The sequence below is a fragment of the Oryctolagus cuniculus genome, chromosome 7 (genome assembly GCF_051225735.1).
Source record: "Oryctolagus cuniculus isolate XC-2025 breed Fujian yellow rabbit chromosome 7, ASM5122573v1, whole genome shotgun sequence".
NCBI classification, from domain to species: Eukaryota; Metazoa; Chordata; class Mammalia; order Lagomorpha; family Leporidae; genus Oryctolagus; species Oryctolagus cuniculus.
The window spans coordinates 48,539,829-48,557,354 of NC_142873.1; the positions used below are offsets into that span (position 1 = coordinate 48,539,829).

The 17,526-nt window shown below is 42.4% G+C and overlaps 1 protein-coding gene across 6 annotated transcripts in view; it reads left to right on the forward strand.

Moving 5' to 3' along the window:
• Positions 1-17,526, forward strand: part of OTUD7B (OTU deubiquitinase 7B) — a 67,580-nt gene that overhangs the window by 37,695 nt on the left and 12,359 nt on the right. For 3 of the 6 annotated variants that reach the window (XM_051858712.3, XM_017345918.4, XM_051858714.3), the window contains 5 exons: positions 2,766-2,916; positions 6,936-7,124; positions 9,272-9,499; positions 11,609-11,710; positions 12,456-12,583. In XM_051858712.3, coding sequence (XP_051714672.1) covers positions 2,832-2,916; positions 6,936-7,124; positions 9,272-9,499; positions 11,609-11,710; positions 12,456-12,583 — 732 coding nt within the window. In that variant the 5' untranslated portion in view covers positions 2,766-2,831. The remainder of the gene's footprint in view (positions 1-2,765; positions 2,917-6,935; positions 7,125-9,271; positions 9,500-11,608; positions 11,711-12,455; positions 12,584-17,526) is intronic. The other 3 variants (XM_070077757.2, XM_070077758.2, XM_089300009.1) reach the window with 1 other exon arrangement.

A 17,526-nucleotide genomic window follows, 5' to 3' on the forward strand; every position in this document is an offset into this window, starting at 1 on the left:
TTGCTACTATAATCTTAGTCTTTGATTGTATACCTATTTAATTTTTTTGGTCTGCTTCCATCTACTGTGACCTAAGGCAGTGACTAAAATGGGTTTGGAGAAGGAATTCTTGCTTTTATTAGGGGAAGGAATGGTCATTCATTTACCTATGCATTCTAAAGGAATTTAGTGCTTAAGTATAGAATGTAGGGAACAAATTTATTTTATATCTTCATAGTTGGAGTTTAAGGTATCCTAGACCAAAAGTGCTTTATGTATTAGTAGCCCTTTCTTATAATTATGTTCTCAAAACTGAAGTAAACTGGACACTGATAACAACTAGTCTGGAAAAGAATGTAAGGTTTGTAGCTTAGGAGGCTGGATTGGGGACGATCCTCTTCTAAACCCAGGAAGGATCTTAGAAGTCCTCCAGCCCAAGTCCAGGTTATAGACAAGGCAGCTGAAACCCTGTAATACAGTAACCTGATCAAGTCACGCAGTTAGTTGAGGGAAGTTCACAAGTTGATAGAAAGTGTGCATTTTCTTTTAATTCCATTTTCCCATGAAATGTCTGAAGGTTCCTTATATAAGTGAATGTAAGTAAAAATTGTATGGTGGGAGTGGTGGGAGTAGTGATGGTATGGTTGATGTCTCTTTAGAGAATTTTAAAGCTTTGAGAGAGAGGACTGAGACCAGGACAATCTCTTAGAAATAGAGGGGTGATGAGAAGTACCTTAGAATTTCTGATCGGCTAAGCCTCAGATTTGTTGCTGTGGCTGTGGCTGATGTGGAGTTTCACTTGGTTGTTTAATCCCTCGTGCACTGGGGATTTATTGACTGCGTATTGTATTGTAGATGCTGTGCTGAATATTAGGGTTACAGATAGAAATAAGTCATGAATCTTCTGTACCACCAGAGCAGTGTAAGAGAGAATGGTTAGTTGCCATCTCTCTCTTTCAAAAGACAAGACAAAAAAAAAATATTATCAGATTAGTGACTTACTGATTTTATAATCTACATTTTGTAACCTTTGCTGTTTATTTGCCTTACTCTTTCTAAGGAATGCAGAAAATCAGGATCTGATGATACCACTGAGCAAGCTGGATCCTGGGGTAGGGAGAGGCATGAAGCAAAAGTACCTGGGAGTCACCCTTAGGTTTTAGGCTCCGTGGAGGACACACTGCTGAGTAATCACCTGTTGCTTTCAAGAATTCTAATTCTGGCCTTTGCCAAAATGCAGAACAGTAGGTGTGGTAGGACAAGTAGGTACCTGGCGAGGTTCTGAATGAGTTTTCTTCTAACAGAGTACTGGAAACCTGCCAGGATTTCATCGGAGATTGTCCTTCACTCTGTTACTGCTTCCTCAGCTGGGACTGTTCACTGCAGAGGAATGTTGGGTCGGTGCCACACTGTCAGGTCAGGGACATGGTTTCTCCCAAAGTCAGGTCCGAAAGCAGAGTTCTTTTTCAGGTGATCATTTTCTTTGGCACTCACTTTAATCATTTGTCCTGGATATAGAAAGACATGTTTGGGGTAGGTTTGTTTTCCTGAGTTCATGAATTTAGTGGACAGAGGTGACCTTCTGTTATGAACTTTTGGGATCCCCCTTTGCTGTGCAGAATAGCTTATTTGATTTTGAGTAGTTTTGCATAATTTTAGCAATCACCTCTCCTATTTCATCTACTAGCACCAATCACTAGTCAACCCTAAAATTATTGGATACATATTATTCATTTATTCCAAAATATTTACTGAGGGCCTGTGTGCCAAACACTGTGGTAGGTGATGCTTGGTCTGCTTAGGTTAGTAAACAGAACACAAGCACCTTGCTTTCAAGAAATTTACATATTAGAAGAGGTGGCCAAACAGCAACCAATTAAATAACTGCAGGAAGAAAATAAGCAAGGTGCCATGTTAAAGAATATTGCAAGTGGGAGTTCTTTAGGTTGGTGGTCTGCTGCTTTTTTTTAATTTGAAAAAGAAACCTGTGGTAGAAATTAATACTGTTGAAAAGCAGAGTGGTATGGGTCCAGAATTAATGTAGGAGTTAAAACATTATTTTTTTTTAACTTTTATTTAATGAATATAGATTTCCAAAGTACAGCTTATGGATTACATTGGCTCTCCCCGCCCATGACTTCCCTCCCACCCGCAACCCTCCCCTTTCCCGCTCTCTCTTCCCTTCCATTCATATCAAGATTCATTTTCAATTTTCTTTATATACAGAAGATCAGTTTAGTATACATTAAGTAAAGATTTCAACAGTTTGCACCCACATAGAAACACAAAGTGAAAAATACTGTTTGAGTACTCGTGATAGCATTAAATCTCAATGTACAGCACATTAAGGACAGAGATCCTACATGAGGAGTAAGTGCACAGTGACTCCTGTTGTTGACTTTACAAATTGACACTCCTGTTTATGGCATCAGTAATCTCCCTATGCTCCAGTCATGAGTTTCCAAGGCTATGGAAGCCTTTTGAGTTCACCAACTCTTATCTTATTTAGACAAGGTCATGGTCAAAGTGGAAGTTCTCTCCTCCCTTCAGAGAAAGGTACCTCCTTCTTTGAAGACCTAAAACATTATTGTTAATGGAAGATGAATAGGAACTAAGGAACTAAATGTTACTCTTCATAATACATTTTAAACTACTTTATTCAATAGTTCAACTAAAATGAATGAGCTGTGATAATTAGTCTCCCCATTTGGTTAGGAAGCTGCTGAAATTGGGGCTGTAATTATCCCTTGCGGTGTAATTTGAGTTTTATGTGTTTTCCTCCTCAGGTGAAGGCCTGAATTTTGATCTATGTCCTGCCTGCATCCAGCTGCTTGAAAGTACTTGATGATCACATGACCCTGGACATGGATGCTGTCCTGTCGGATTTTGTCCGTTCCACAGGAGCAGAGCCAGGGCTGGCCCGAGATCTCCTGGAAGGTAAGAAGACATGGGGGAAAAGGAGAAAAGACAACATAGAATGTGATATTTAGTGTCAGAATAATTTGGAACATTTAGGGTGATCAAGAAGATACTGTGTGTAAGGCTTATATATAAGTTACTTCTAACCCTCTTTGTGTGTGACCCACCATAATTCTAAAATTTACCCTTTTTTACCTTGAAATTATCAGGGTGCCTTTCTGCATTCTAAGTTTGTACTTAGGTAATGCAAGTGAAAATTTGAAATAGTCTGCTGAAAGCCTAATTCTAGATCTAGGCTTCTTAATAAATAAATGACTTTGATTTCTATATTTGGGATCTTCTGGTTTTTTCCCTCCCTCCCTCCCTTCCTCCCTGTCTTTCTCCCTTCCTCCCTTCCTCCATCTCTTCCTAACTGATATGGATACTATTGTGTTGAGTAATTAATGTTTTCATTTTGCTGCTTTTGTTTACTTATGTCTGTATATACACGTTTGATTATTCTAGATTTTAAGGTCCTAAAGGATTGGGGGCATATCTGTAGTACTCTTTTTTCTTTTCTTTTTTTTTGAAGACTTATTTATTTTATGTGAAAAGCAGAGTTACAGAGAGAGATACAGACAGATAGAGATCTAACATCTGCTGGTTCACTCCCCAAATGGGCCAGGCCAAAGCCAAGAGCCAGGAGCTTCTTCTGGGTCTCCCATGTGGGTGCGGGGGCCCAAGCATTTGGGCCATTTTCCACTGTTTCCCCGCTATACCACAGTGCCAGCCCCACTATCTGTAGTATTCTTTAGTACATAATTAACAAATGCTTTTTTCTTGTTTTTGTTTTTATTCATTAAAATTATTTTTATTTATTTTTAATTTTATTTAAGGTAAACAGATTTCATGTATTTCATATATACACATTTAGGAACATAGTGGTACTTCCCACCCTACCCTCCCTCCTGCCCACATACCTACCTTTCCTCCCCCTTCCTCTCTTACGCCCTCTCTTAACAGGTGCTTTTTGATGAAGAAAATATGTGATGGCACAAACTGGGAAGCACACAGGGAAGAGGCAAGTTTGTAGCCTAACTTTTTAGATTGCCAACTCCTGTCAGGCTGTGATAACTTGGCATTTGCTTAGCAACCTGTGAGAAGACCATGGGTTTGGAAACAGAAGGTCAGGGTTTAAATTCCAGCGCAGCTTTGCCCTTAATTTGGATTTTGAGTTCCTACTGCTTTTCCCCACAGTTCCTGTCACCTTTCTTTGTCACATTTGGTTATTTCCCAAATCTACAAGGTCCTCCATTATTCTCCTTATCCTTCAAGATTCAGCTCAAATACCTCCTCTCTTATAAAACAGTCCTTAAAGAAAATGAGCAAACAAACAAAACCCCAGTCCTGGGGCTGGTGCTGTGGCATAGGAGGTTAAGTCTGCCTATGATGCCAGCATCCTATATGGGTGCTTGTTTGAGTCCCTGCTGCTCCACTTCCGATTCAGCTCCCTGCTGATGGCTTGGGAAAGCAGTGGAAGATGGTCCATGTGCTTGGATCCCTGCAGTGGAGTAGGAGACCTGGAAGACGCTCCTGGCTTTGGCCTGGCCCAGCCCTGGCCGTTGCGGCCATCTGGGGAGTGAACCAGCTGATCCCTGTTTGTCTCTCCCTCTCTCTGTCTGTAATTCTACCTCTCAAATAAGTTACTAAATCTTAAAAAAAAATACAAACACCAACTTTTAACTATTCCTCATTCCTCTTGAATCATGTGTTGAATACCTTTAGGTATTCAGTATGTACAAGGTATTTCAGATATATTATTTTATTCACATAACCATCCTGCATTACAGGTTTTGTTAGCCTAGTTTCAAAACTGAGGTTCAACGACATTAAGTAGGATTTGAACCTAGGCCATCTGGTTTCAGAGTGGACTCTTACCAATTCTGTTATACATCATTGGTTACACACACATGCATGCATGTATATGCACACATCTGTGAAAAAGGAGGTGAGCATGCTCTGAGAGTGAAGAGAGAAGCCTGATTTCGTTCTAGAGCGCAGGAAGGACTTTGAGGAAGTGATATTTGGGCTGAACCCTGAAGGGTGAGTAGGAGTAACAAAACAATGAAACAGATGAGAGAGTGTTTATGCAGAAGAAATGGCTTTTACAAGGGCCCTATGGGAGACAGCGTTTGGCAGATTGGAGAAACTATGAGTGAACGAGGTAGGATGAGTAGTGTAAGAGTGCTGGTGATAACTAAGTAAGTTATAAAGTATATTATAAGGTGTTAGGTGCTATGGAAAATGGTAAGGGGAATTGTGAGGTGGGTCATGATTTTTGTTTGGGTTTCAGGGTAGGCCTTATTAAGAATGTGACATTCGAGCAAGTACCTGAAGCTGAGGAGGGGTTGTCTGTGTGGATAAACTGGGGAAAGAGCCTTTGAGGCAGTGGAAGTACTCAGTGGAAAGGCCATAGGGTGGGAGCAGTCACAGCTTGTGGCGGTGACAAGCATAGTGAGCAAAGGGAATTGAACAGATGGAGAATATCATGATTTAAAAGTAAGATCATCAGGCATGGATAAATAGTAAGCTTAACTGGAGAATTTTAACAGTAAGAAAAATAGCAACAGTAGTAAATACATAAATGATGCTTTCTGTGTACCAAGTACTATTTTGAGTAGCTTCAACTCATTTAAACTTCATAATATTCCTAGGAGGTAAGTGTTTATTATCATCTGTGTTTTCAAAGATAAGAAAGTAAAGCACAAAGAAGAGGCTAGAAAGGTAGACCAGGTCTTAGAAAGCCTTGAATGTCAGGCAATAGAGCCTGGATTTTAATAACATAGGCCATGATAAGCTCTATTAATAGCTTTTCATCACTATAACATTCGCCTGAGAGAAACTACTTAAGAAGGAAGGAATTTTATTTTAGCTCATAGTTTTGGAAATTCACAGTCCAAGACTGGGTGGCCACATTGGTCTAATGTCTGATGAGGATAGTGGATGGCCTAATGTGTGCAGAGGAAGGATCACATGGTTGTTTGGGTTGCAGAGAGAGAGGCTGGGCTAAACTTGGCTTTTATAACCAACTCTAGTGAGAACTACATTCCAAGGGTGTGCCTCCAGTGATCTAAGGACCTCCCACTAGACCTACCTTCTAGACACCATAATTGGGTGAAGCCTACCCTCCCAGCACCATTAACTTAGGACTTTGGAGATTAAATGTCTGCATGAATTTGGGAGACAAATCATGTTCAAACTATGACAAGCCATTAATAATGATTTTGATCATGGAGCTGAAATGATAAAACCCAGCTTTAGAAAAATCTCATGGCATTCTTTAGAGTAGATTGAAGGTGGGATACTAGGTGATAGGAATTGAACTAAGACAATGGCAGATAGAACAGAAAGATGTATGAATAATCATGTACTGTATGTTTATTGAATAATTTAACTGAAGAAAGCAACAGAAATATTATGACAAGTCCATCATTTAGAGTCATTTCTTCAGTAGAGTAGTAATCCTTAAATTTGAGAAACATACAGTTCTCTTTGATAAACTGATGGGCACAGTTAACTTGTTCACATGCCCATAACCTTGTATACAATTTCAGGTGGTTTCAGGTACTCTACAGTACACCCAGGCTAAGAATCCCTTTGGATCTCAGAATTAGGAGATGTGACTTGAGTCTTGCTATGCCTTGGGGCATACTAGCTGTGACTTTGGGCAAGTCATTTACTTCTCTAGACTTGTAAAAGGAGGATTACTTTTAGGTTACTAGGCTTCTAAGGGCCCTTATCGTTCAGAGAGAGCAAGTTTTTATCCTCAGGGAGCCTACTTAGAAAATAGTAAATCAGTTGGTAAAGAAATTTGATATTTCAAATTGGAGTATTATAAAGAAAGTTGAAGCAGGATAAGAAAAAGAAGACTGGCTGCAGTGTGCATGAGTACATGCTTGCTAGTCTTGATAGGGTGGGAGAATAATCCTTCTGTGTCTTTCCCCAGTTTTCCTGTACTCTTGAGTACACAGTTTCCTTTTTGCTTTGTCTCCTTACAGGAAAGAACTGGGACGTGAGTGCTGCCCTCAGTGACTTTGAACAGCTACGACAAGTCCACGCTGGGAACCTGCTCCCATCCTTTAGTGAAGGGAGTAGTGGCTCCAGGAGCCCTGAAAAAGGGGGTTCCGATAGAGAGGCTGCTCGCCCTCCCCGACCCATCCTCCAGCGGCAGGATGACATCATTCAAGGTAGTGGGGTGGCTGAGGACTGTGTATGGACTGAAGGGGGGGGGGGGCGCTGCTAAATGGATGCAGAAAGTCTGTGGTCCAGTGCAGGTGTTGCTTTCCTTCCTTTCCCCTCCCCCAGGCAAGCCCAGGTCAAGGGGCCTCTGTCTGTCCAGGTGCTTGCTGGAGCCCGTTCTGCATCTTGACTCTTACCCTCTATGAAGGCCTTCTTCAGATAGTGTGACAGAAACTGAGGGAGGAGGATAGTTATCTAATTGTTGGGATAAGGTAAATAATAAAGCAAAATTAAAAGGATCACCACCGCTTACCTCTTCTTAGGGTAATCTGTTAATATTTGCAACAATTGTCTAGCAACAATGAAAAATGCGTATATACTCTGTAAGTCAGCAATTTCCTTTCTAGGAATTTATCATATATGTATATGTATGTGTGCATGTGTATATATGTGTGTATACTTCCTTTCAGTAGATAAATACATACATAAACATACACACATGCAGTGTACAAGGGTATTCACTAAGGCATTATTACAGTAATTAAAGCTTGAACAGTTTTTAATGTCCTTTATTAAGAATGGTTAAATAGCCGGCGCCGCGGCTCACTAGGCTAATCCTCCGCCTAGCGGCGCCGGCACACCGGGTTCTAGTCCCGGTCAGGGCGCCGGATTCTGTCCCGGTTGCCCCTCTTCCAGGCCAGCCCTCTGCTGTGGCCAGGGAGTGCAGTGGAGGATGGCCCAGGTGCTTGGGCCCTGCACCCCATGGGAGACCAGGAAAAGCACCTGGCTCCTGGCTCCTGCTATCGGATCAGCGCAGTGCGCCGGCCACAGCGCGCCGGCCGCGGTGGCCATTGGAGGGTGAACCAACGGCAAAGGAAGACCTTTCTCTCTGTCTCTCTCTCTCACTGTCCACTCTGCCTGTCAAAAAAAAAAAAAAAAAAAAAAAAAAAAAAAGAATGGTTAAATAAATAGCAGGTATCCATATTTACAAATATTCTGCAGTCGTTAGAATTAGATGGAATTTGATAATACTGTCTTGGAAAAAAATCTCTGAAATCTTTTCAGAAAGGTAAAGATCCAGTACAGTGAATGTAGCATGCTCCTGTTTGTGTTTTGAAAGATGATTTTAAAAGATCTGTTTCTGTGTGCATAAAAACTTCTAGAAGGATGCAGGAGGTTGCCTCTGGGGAAGAGATGAGGGATTCTCAGTGAGAAGGAGACTTTTTTTGTACAATCATTTTATACCTTTTGATGGTATTTTGATTTTTTTAACCAAGGGCACATGGTACTTTGAAATGCTTAAAAAATATTTCTGAAAGAACATCGCTATGAAATAACTTCAGACAGTTCTTGTGTGATTTTGTACATCATCTCTGGCAAATACTGGATTGAGAATGACTACCTAATATGATTTTGAGCTCTTGCTTCCCTTTAATAATCATTATATAACTCAAGCCATACAAATGATTTACCACGGTACACTGGGCAAACTGTGATCTCAGTGTCATGTCTGCTGGGAAATTGCAAGTGCTGTGTATTCAAAACTAATGAAATCATTTGTACTGGTTTCCTCTGCAGTATATTAACAATTGCCTGTCCCTATAAATTTCTGAAAAGTATGGGTGTTAAGAAGAGTTGCAGTAGATAATATAAATATTACTATTAAGAAGAAGATAGTTCCCAAATGTGCAGGATTGGTCATTAATTTTCCTTTCTATGCCAGAAGTCCTTTTTATATTCTCCAAGACTCTGAGAGTTACCAGAGATCACCTGACTAAGTGTAGCTGCGTGAAGCCCCATTTATTTCCCTTATCCCCTCTTCTTCCCACCACACAATGACTGGGTTTTTAAATGAATGGGCACCTTATGTTGGGAAATGGAATTATGAGGAGATGCAAAGGAATGTGAGGCAAATTCCAAGTAAGGGTAGGAGGAATGAATGTTTGGTGCCAGTGTGAGTGCCTACAAAAATGCTATTTTCCAGATTTCCCCAAGTATATTTGGTTTGACAGAAAAGGGTTGTGAAATCCAGTAGCCAGATAGTCTCAGTTTTTCCCTGACTGGAAACCCTGTTGAGAGGTAGCCGCCAGACGTCAGTGGAAAGCTCTCTGAGTGGGCCGTGTGTATTCTAAGGTGACTCCATTTCTCATTGCAGAGAAACGCCTGTCTAGGGGCATCTCCCACGCCAGCTCCAGCATTGTCTCCCTGGCCCGGTCCCATGTCTCCTCCAATGGTGGGGGTGGGGGGAGCAGTGAGCACCCCCTGGAAATGCCCATCTGTGCCTTCCAGCTTCCAGATCTCACTGTGTATAATGAAGACTTCCGCAGCTTCATAGAGAGAGACCTCATTGAGCAGTCCATGCTGGTTGCCTTGGAACAGGCAGGTCAGTGAGTGCTTCCTCTCGCTTGCTTTCTCTCTACAGGCTGGCCTTGATTGGTAGCTTTTGGTCTAAGTGTGTGTGGTCTGATTGCAGTCAAAGTCAAGAGTCAATTAGATAAACATGTATTGAGCTAGGTGCTCTTTGAAATTAGAGAAAGGGTATAGATCAGATTCTTTGCTCTGGAAATTTCCTATCTGATGGAAGGGAAACCAGACATATATGTGAAAGGCCTAGGAATCAATACCTAAAAATCAATATGTGAAAAAAATATAACTAATTATAACTGGGTCCTGGTGGACAGAAAAGACTACTGCTGCAGGTAGGGCAGAGAAGTGACTAATCTAAAAGTTTATATGAAACTTGCCTTCCAGATTGATTTGTCTTTACAGTTGTGTGTGTTTTAAGCTGCCATTCAGATTAGTTAATGTGAGAGAGTGAGACTGCTAGGTGTTCTAGGAAAGCTAATCAGATTAAAAAAAAGAATTCTTACGAGAGAGAGGTGGGCGGTAGGGACATGGGAAGGAAGCTTTTATTTTTCATTTTGTACCTATCTGTGTTAACCATATACATCTATTTAGAGCTTTCTAAAAATCAAAAGTCAGTGTTATCTAGGCTGGTCAATATATAGACCAGTTTTTCTTTCTGTAGACTTTTCAGTAGTCCAAGAAACTGTCTAGCATCCTTCATGAAATGTTTTCCTCATTTAAATGGTGGTTGGCAATTGTGCGATGGCTGTAGAATTGACTCATTTTCTTGGGTGTTTTATGTGCTTTGTCCTATTGTTCATATCTTAAAGTCCCACCACACAGATGCTGACATGCTGAGTCTCAGATATGCAGATGACATTCACAGGGCACCTACATGCCTTGAGTTGTTTTTGTTTTACCGATGATTTTTTTTAAAGGTTTATTTATTTATTTGAAGACAGAGTTACAGAGAGGCAGAGGCAGAGAGCAATGGCTGGAGCTGCGCTGATCTGAAGCCAGGAACCTGGATTCTTCCCACGCAGATGCAGGGGCCCAAGGACTTGGGTCATCTTTTACTGCTTTCCCAGGCCATAGCAGAGAGCTGGATCAGAAGTGGAGCAGCTGAGACTAGAACTGGCACCCATATGGGATGCCGGCACTGCATGTGGCGGCTTCACCTGCTATGCCACAGCGCTGACTCCCTGATGTTTTTATGTTGAGCTTTGTTACTATATTGTTTACTGGTCTCCTGACCAGAGTGAAGTAATCAGAGCCAGACCACACTGCCAACACAGTTTTAACCTCTGATCTTGGCCTTATCATTTAACCCAGAGGTTCCTAACCTTGACCCTGTTGACATTTTGGGCCAGAAAATTCTTTGCTGTGTAAGCTACTTTGTGTGTTATGTTATGTTTAGAAGCATCCTTGGTCTTCACTAGATGTCAGTTGCATCCCCTTACCAGTTGTGAAATAAATGTATCTCCAGACATTGTCAGATTCACTGTGGGACAAAATTGTCCCTACTTAAGACCCACTGATCTAACCCTACATGACCACAGAGTTCTGACTGACTAAGATGTAAGTGAAGAAGAAAGAAGAGTTAAGAGAGTGAAGGTTTTATTCTGGGAAGCCTTCCCAGAAGAGGCTAATTTAGAATCAGTTTTAGAAATCGGGGTTGTTGTGTTTGATGCCATCTCCAGCACCTTTTTAGAAATCGGTGTTGTGATGCAGTGGGTTAAGCAGCTGCTTGTGACACTGGTGTCCCTTATCAGAATGCTAGTTCAAGTCCTGCCGCTCTGCTTCCCATCAAGCTCCCTGGTAATGCGTCTGGGAAAGCAGTGGATGAAGGCCCAAGTACTTGGCCCCTGCCGCTCACCTGGGAGAGCTGGATAGTTTCCTAGCTTGTGAGCTTGTGACCAGCCAGTTGAGCCCTGGCTGTTGTGATTGCTTTGGGGGAAGCAACAGATGGAAGATCTTTCTGTCTTTCTGTCTTTCCCGCTCTTTCTTTGTCTCTCTACCTTTCAAATAAATAAATAAATCTTAAAAAAAAAAAAAAAAAAAAAGGAGACGTTGAAATAGGGGGGAAGTGAGATAGTCTTCATGGATAATCTGTGCCTTCCTTTTCTCTCCCGTTACGTTTTTGCAGGGCGTTTGAACTGGTGGGTAAGTGTGGACCCCACTTGTCAGAGGCTGCTTCCTTTGGCAACTACTGGAGATGGGAACTGCCTTCTGCACGCAGCCTCTCTTGGTGAGTCTTGAAAGAAGCCCTCCGTTCCCTTGTAGAAAGGAAGCAGTTGAGTCAAATCTCATGTGTACAACTTGACCCAGCCAACCTTGATCTCAGGCAGTAGTGGTGGTGCACAGCCAGATTGACTGCATATGTGTGTGAGTGTGTGCGTGTGTGCATGTGTGTGTGAGTGTGTATGTGTGGGCACATGAGGAGAGAGCCCAGCTTTGGTTTTTCAGTCTTTTTCAGAGAGTGAGGAGGACACAGGGTTAACATGGGCATCACCCTGAGAGCTAACCCCTAGAAGCAATGAGCAGCAATGAGCAAGCAGTATAAAGCTCTGTGTGTGTGTTTCTACTTACTATTTATTATTTTGATGTATTTATTATTTTGGTGTATATTTTCTGCAGTCCTTTTTGACACTTATGTACTTTACATTTTTAAGCTGATTTGCAACTCAATATTATTTGCCCTTTAAAAACAGTTCACATTTACCAGCCAGCCCTCAAGCTTTGAAGCTGATTGCTTCAGGATTAAGGGCTTCCTGTTAAGAGCTTGTGGGATGTGGTATATTCCCCACTTTCAACCTCCAGAGTCAGAATACCCTTTTTGTCTTAATTAAGTCCTTCCTCTCTAAATCACAGTTGGAGTTTCTTTGAAACTGGACTTCAGCCTGGTTTCCTTCCTTCCTGGGTCTGTGTATCACAGTTAATAAGTGGAGCTGAGTTGATGTAAGGGATCTTCCCACCTTGCTTTCTTGCTACAGGGATGTGGGGCTTCCACGATCGGGACTTGATGCTCCGGAAAGCTCTGTATGCACTCATGGAGAAGGGAATAGAGAAAGAAGCACTGAAAAGGCGCTGGAGATGGCAGCAGACACAGCAGAATAAAGAGGTAGGAGAGCCTGGCGGGAATCGTTTGTTTCCCAAAGCCACCTAATGCCTGGCAGAAGGAAGTATCTCCAGGGGCTTGGGGAAAGCGGAGACTTAAGGACAAGCTGTCTGACACTGTGCTTTGTACCTGCCCAGTGCTCAGTAGCCCTTAGTGGCAGTCTGCAGAATGAGATATGATAATTCCTTGAGATAGGAATTATCTTTCTCTCTTTCTCTTTCTTTCCTTTTCCTCTTCCTCCCATCCTTCCTTCCTTCCTTCCTGCTTATATTAAGGCTATACAAATATTTAAGGACTTGAATTTTCAACCCTAATAGAAATGTTAAAAGCATAAAAAATTTATGGATATATATGTCATTTTTGTTCATATACTCAGTTTTAGCTTATTTAAATTAAAAAAAATTCCTGTTAAATGGAATTTGAATGGAACTGCTCAGGGATTTGGTAAATGTTGAGGCTGCCATTTAAAAAAAAAAAAAAAGATTTTGAGCCTGCGCTGCGGCTCACTAGGCTAATCCTCCGCCTTGCAGCGCCGGCACACCAGGTTCTAGCCCCGGTCGGGGTGCAGGATTCTGACCCGGTTGCCCCTCTTCCAGGCCAGCTGTGGCCAGGGAGTGCAGTGGAGGATGGCCTAAGTACTTGGGCCCTGCACCCCATGGGAGACCAGGATAAGTACCTGGCTCCTGCCATCGGATCAGCGCGGTGCGCCGGCCGCAGCACGCCGGCCGCGGCGGCCATTGGAGGGTGAACCAACGGCAAAGGAAGACCTTTCTCTCTGTCTCTCTTTCTCACTGTCCACTCTGCCTGTTAAAAAAAAAAAAGATTTTATGTATTTGAAAGTTAAGAGTTATAGAGAAAGAGGGAGAGAGAGAGAGAGAGAGAGAGAGAGAGAGAGAGAGATCATCCATCTGCCGCTTCATTCCCCAGATGGCTGCAACAGCCAGGGCTGGGTCAGGCCAAAACCAGGAGCCAGGAGCTTCCCCTAGGTCTCCCATGTGGGTGGCAGGGGCCCAATCACTTGGGCCATCTTCTGTTGCTTTTCCCAATTAACATGGAAATGGAGCAGCCAGGACACGAACCAGCCAGCCCATATGGGATGCTGGCATCACAGGTTGTGGCCTAATTGTTGGTGTCATAGGTAACAGCTTTACCCACTATGCCGCAATGCTGGCCCCTAGTCTGATTTTTTTTTTTAAGATTTATTTATTTATTTGAAAGGCAGAGGTAGAGAAAGAGCAGGAGAGACAGAGAAAGAGAGAGATCCTCCACCTGCTGGTTCACTCCCGAAATGGCCTCAAAGGCTGGACAGGCCATCTTCCACTGCTTTTCCAGGCCATTACCAGGGAGCTGGATTGGAAGTAGAGCAGCTGAGACTTGAACCAGTGTCCATATGGGATGCTGGTGCTGCGGGTTGTGGCTTAACTGGCTGTGCCACAGCCCCAGCCCCGCTGGGTTGCTTTTAAATAAGACGATAGTAGTGGGTGATTTGTACCTTGTATCTCCATAAAAGGGGTTGGGCAAACTGACTGTTTTGTAAAAAACAGTTTTATTAGAACACAGCCCCTCTCACTTTGTGTATTGAAGCATGTAACTGCTTTCCTCTTTGACAGCAGAGTAGAGTGGTTACATATGGCCTGCACAGAGAAAGTTTGCTAACTCCTTCCCTTTACCAATAACATACATTCACATAAAAATGTTGGGCCTCCCTCTTTCTTTTTCCTTGGGCTCTCTGTCTGCCATGTTTGTATCTCCTGCTGTTTGTGTATATCTATTTTTTTTTTGCTATTATTATGGCTGGCTGTTTCTGGCATTGCATATGGGAATATTTCTGAAAAAATTTTCTATTTCTCTTCCATCTTCTCTCTTTTCTCCTTCTGTTGTTTATCATACCTGGGAGTACTATAGTATAGTACTAAAGAACTAAGATATTTTTGGCTATTTAGAATTTTATGTCCTGAAGATTTAAAATATGTAAGTAGAGTGTGTTACTTGTTTCTCAAAAACAAAGAATCCATGTTAAGATCAGAATCCTGTCCTTGATCATCCAGTTTGCCCTAGAACACTCCCCAGAGAAATCAGCACACAGGGGCAAGGTCACATAAGTGACGTTCTTTATTACCCTCCAAAAGCTGGGCAAGACTTTCTGGAAAGCTGCTTTTGCCTGAGCTAAAACCAGCCTAGAATTTAGACCCCAAAGCATATTAGTAGTCGGTTTTCCTTCTCCCTCAGACCTTAGAGTTTTTCCTTCTCCCTTAGATCTGAGGCTCTGGAGACAAGAAAAAGCTATCGTTGTTATTATTTTATTTGTAAGGAGATTTTCTGACCTTTGGTTTGTTTGAGATGCAGAGAAAGAGGGACAAGACAAGGAGGGGGCTTCCATCTGTTGCTTGTTCTCCAGATACCTGCAAAGGCTTGAGTGAGAAACTCAGTCCAGGTGTCTCATGTGGGTGGCTGGGACCTGACTGCTTCGAGCCATCACTTGCTGCCTCCCAGGATCCGCATTAACTGGGAGCTGGAATTGGGAGTTGGAGCTGGGACTCTGACATGGTTGTAGGACGTCCCAGTTGGCATCATGACTGCTGGGCCAAATGGCCTGCCCCTATTTTCACTGTTTTATTTTATTTTTTAAGATTTACTTGTTTATTTGAAAATCTGAGTGATAGGGAATGAAGGAAAGAGGGACAGAGATGTTCCATCTGCTAATACACTCCCCAAATGCCTGCAACAGCTGGGGTTGGGCCAGGCCTAAGCCAGGAGCTTGGAATTCCACCTGAGATTCCCATGTGGTGGCAGGAGCCCAAGTACTTGGGCCATCATCTGCTGCCTTCCCAGGTGCATTAGTAGGAAGCTGGATCAGAAACAGAGTAGCTGGCACTGAAACTGGTGCTCCAGTATGGAATGTGCACATGCCGAATTGCAGCTTAACCAACTGTGCCACAGTGCCTGCCTTTATAGTTATTACTTTAGCTAAGAGTTAGATTATGATGATACTAAAAAATTTTTAAAAACATTATGATGATATTTAGCCAGGAGTCCCAGAAATAGCCAAATTCTGTCTTTGGTCAGTCATCCCTTCCCTCTCAAAAATTCTGGGGGAAATTTACGCATAGAGAATAGTGGCTGGTGCAGGGGCAATCGTTTGGCTCCTTTTGCTCAGCACAATGAAAGTTCCATACTGGCAATGGGACCCATATACTTGTCTTAGCCTAGACCATGCATAGCCTTATACCCTACCTTAGGAGTGGGTATGAGAACAGGAGGTGATGTTCCCAGGAGTTTCTTTTAGTTCTGTAGTACCAAACACCAGACAAATCTAGCTTTGATTTCCTGGGTCTCCTTGATTGTGTTGAAAATTTGGAAAAGCTTAACTAAAAACATTTTCTTAAAATGCTTAAGCTGGAAGTGTACACCCCCTAGTGGCTGTGTGTATTAAAACAGGAAGCAGATAATAGGTGAGAGAAAAGTATAAACAGAGCTTCCTGGATGTCTATCTGAGAGTGACCAGAGCATCCCATACATAACCCGTGCCTTGCTCTTTTTATGTTTGATCGAAATGAAACTTGTAGTAGTGTTTTAAAAATTGAAAACACTCGTAGTTTTGTCTCTTTCAAAATTATTCAAGTATTACTAACAATAGCTCTCAAAATCCTGCAAAATTTGTTCCTGATGCCCCTCTGTTTCTACTATGCTTCCTTCTATATTGTCAGTGTGCATTTAGAATCAGTAAATTCATTTTAATGCTAAAGTAATACAAAAATAAAATTAATAAGGTAAACTTTTCTCTAAATCATCACATATATCCTAAAGCCAATGATTTTTCTTTAAAATATTTATTTATTTATTTGAAAGGCAGAGTTATAGAAAGGCAGAGGCAGAGAGAAAGAGACAAGTCTTCCATCCACTGGTTCACTCCCCAAATGCTGCAACAGCCAGAGCTGGGTCAATCCGAAGCCAGGAGCCTGGAGCTTCTTCCAGGTCTCCTATGTGGATGCAGGGGCACAAGAACTTGGGTCATCTCCTACTGCTTTCCCAGGCCATAGCAGAGAGCTAGATCTGAAGTGGAGCAGCCAGGACTCAAATCAGTGCCCATATGCAATGCTAGCACTGTAGGTGGCAGCTTTACCTATTATGCCATGGTGCCGGCCCCCTAGCCAATGATATTTTAAAATAGTTTGTGCCACTATATGCTCTCCTTTAATAAAAAATAATTTCACTTGGCATGTATTTTTTTTAAATAGGATTTCTTTTTTTAAGATTTATTTATTTATTTATTTATTTATGTGACAGGTAGAGTTAGACAGTGAGAGGGAGAGACAGAGAGAAAGGTCTTCCTTCCATTGGTTCACCCCCCAAATGGCCGCTCCGGTGGGAGCTACACTGATCTGAAGCCAGGAGCCAGGCGCTTCTCCCTGGTCTCCCACGCGGGTGCAGGCCCCAAGCACTTGGACCATCATCCACTGCCCTCCCGGGCCACAGCAGAGAGCTGGACTGGAAGAGGAGCAACCAGGACTAGAACCTGGCACCCATATGGGATTGTGGCGCCGCAAGTGGAGGATTAGCCAAGTGAGCCACAGCACCGGACCAGCATGTATTTATTAATTATTGATCACATAATATGCACTGGGTATACTGCATAAAACACAATTGTTGCCTTTACGAATAGTAGGAGAAAATGAACATAAGTACATAGTTGCAGCAAAGTGTAACAAGTATGACCTCTGTGAGAGAAGTCTGTATAGCAGTTGGGGAGGGTGGGCACAAAGAGAGGAGTGACTGATCTACCAGGGAGATTGAGGAACGACTTTCATAGACTATTGATACATGATTTCTGTCCTAAAAGTTAAGGAATTGTTGAGTGGGTGGTTAGGTTTCTGCTCCAGGCAGAAACTGGGAGATACAAAACCACGTGGTGGGTGGGCACTGGCTTCATAGTTAAGATGTTGGTG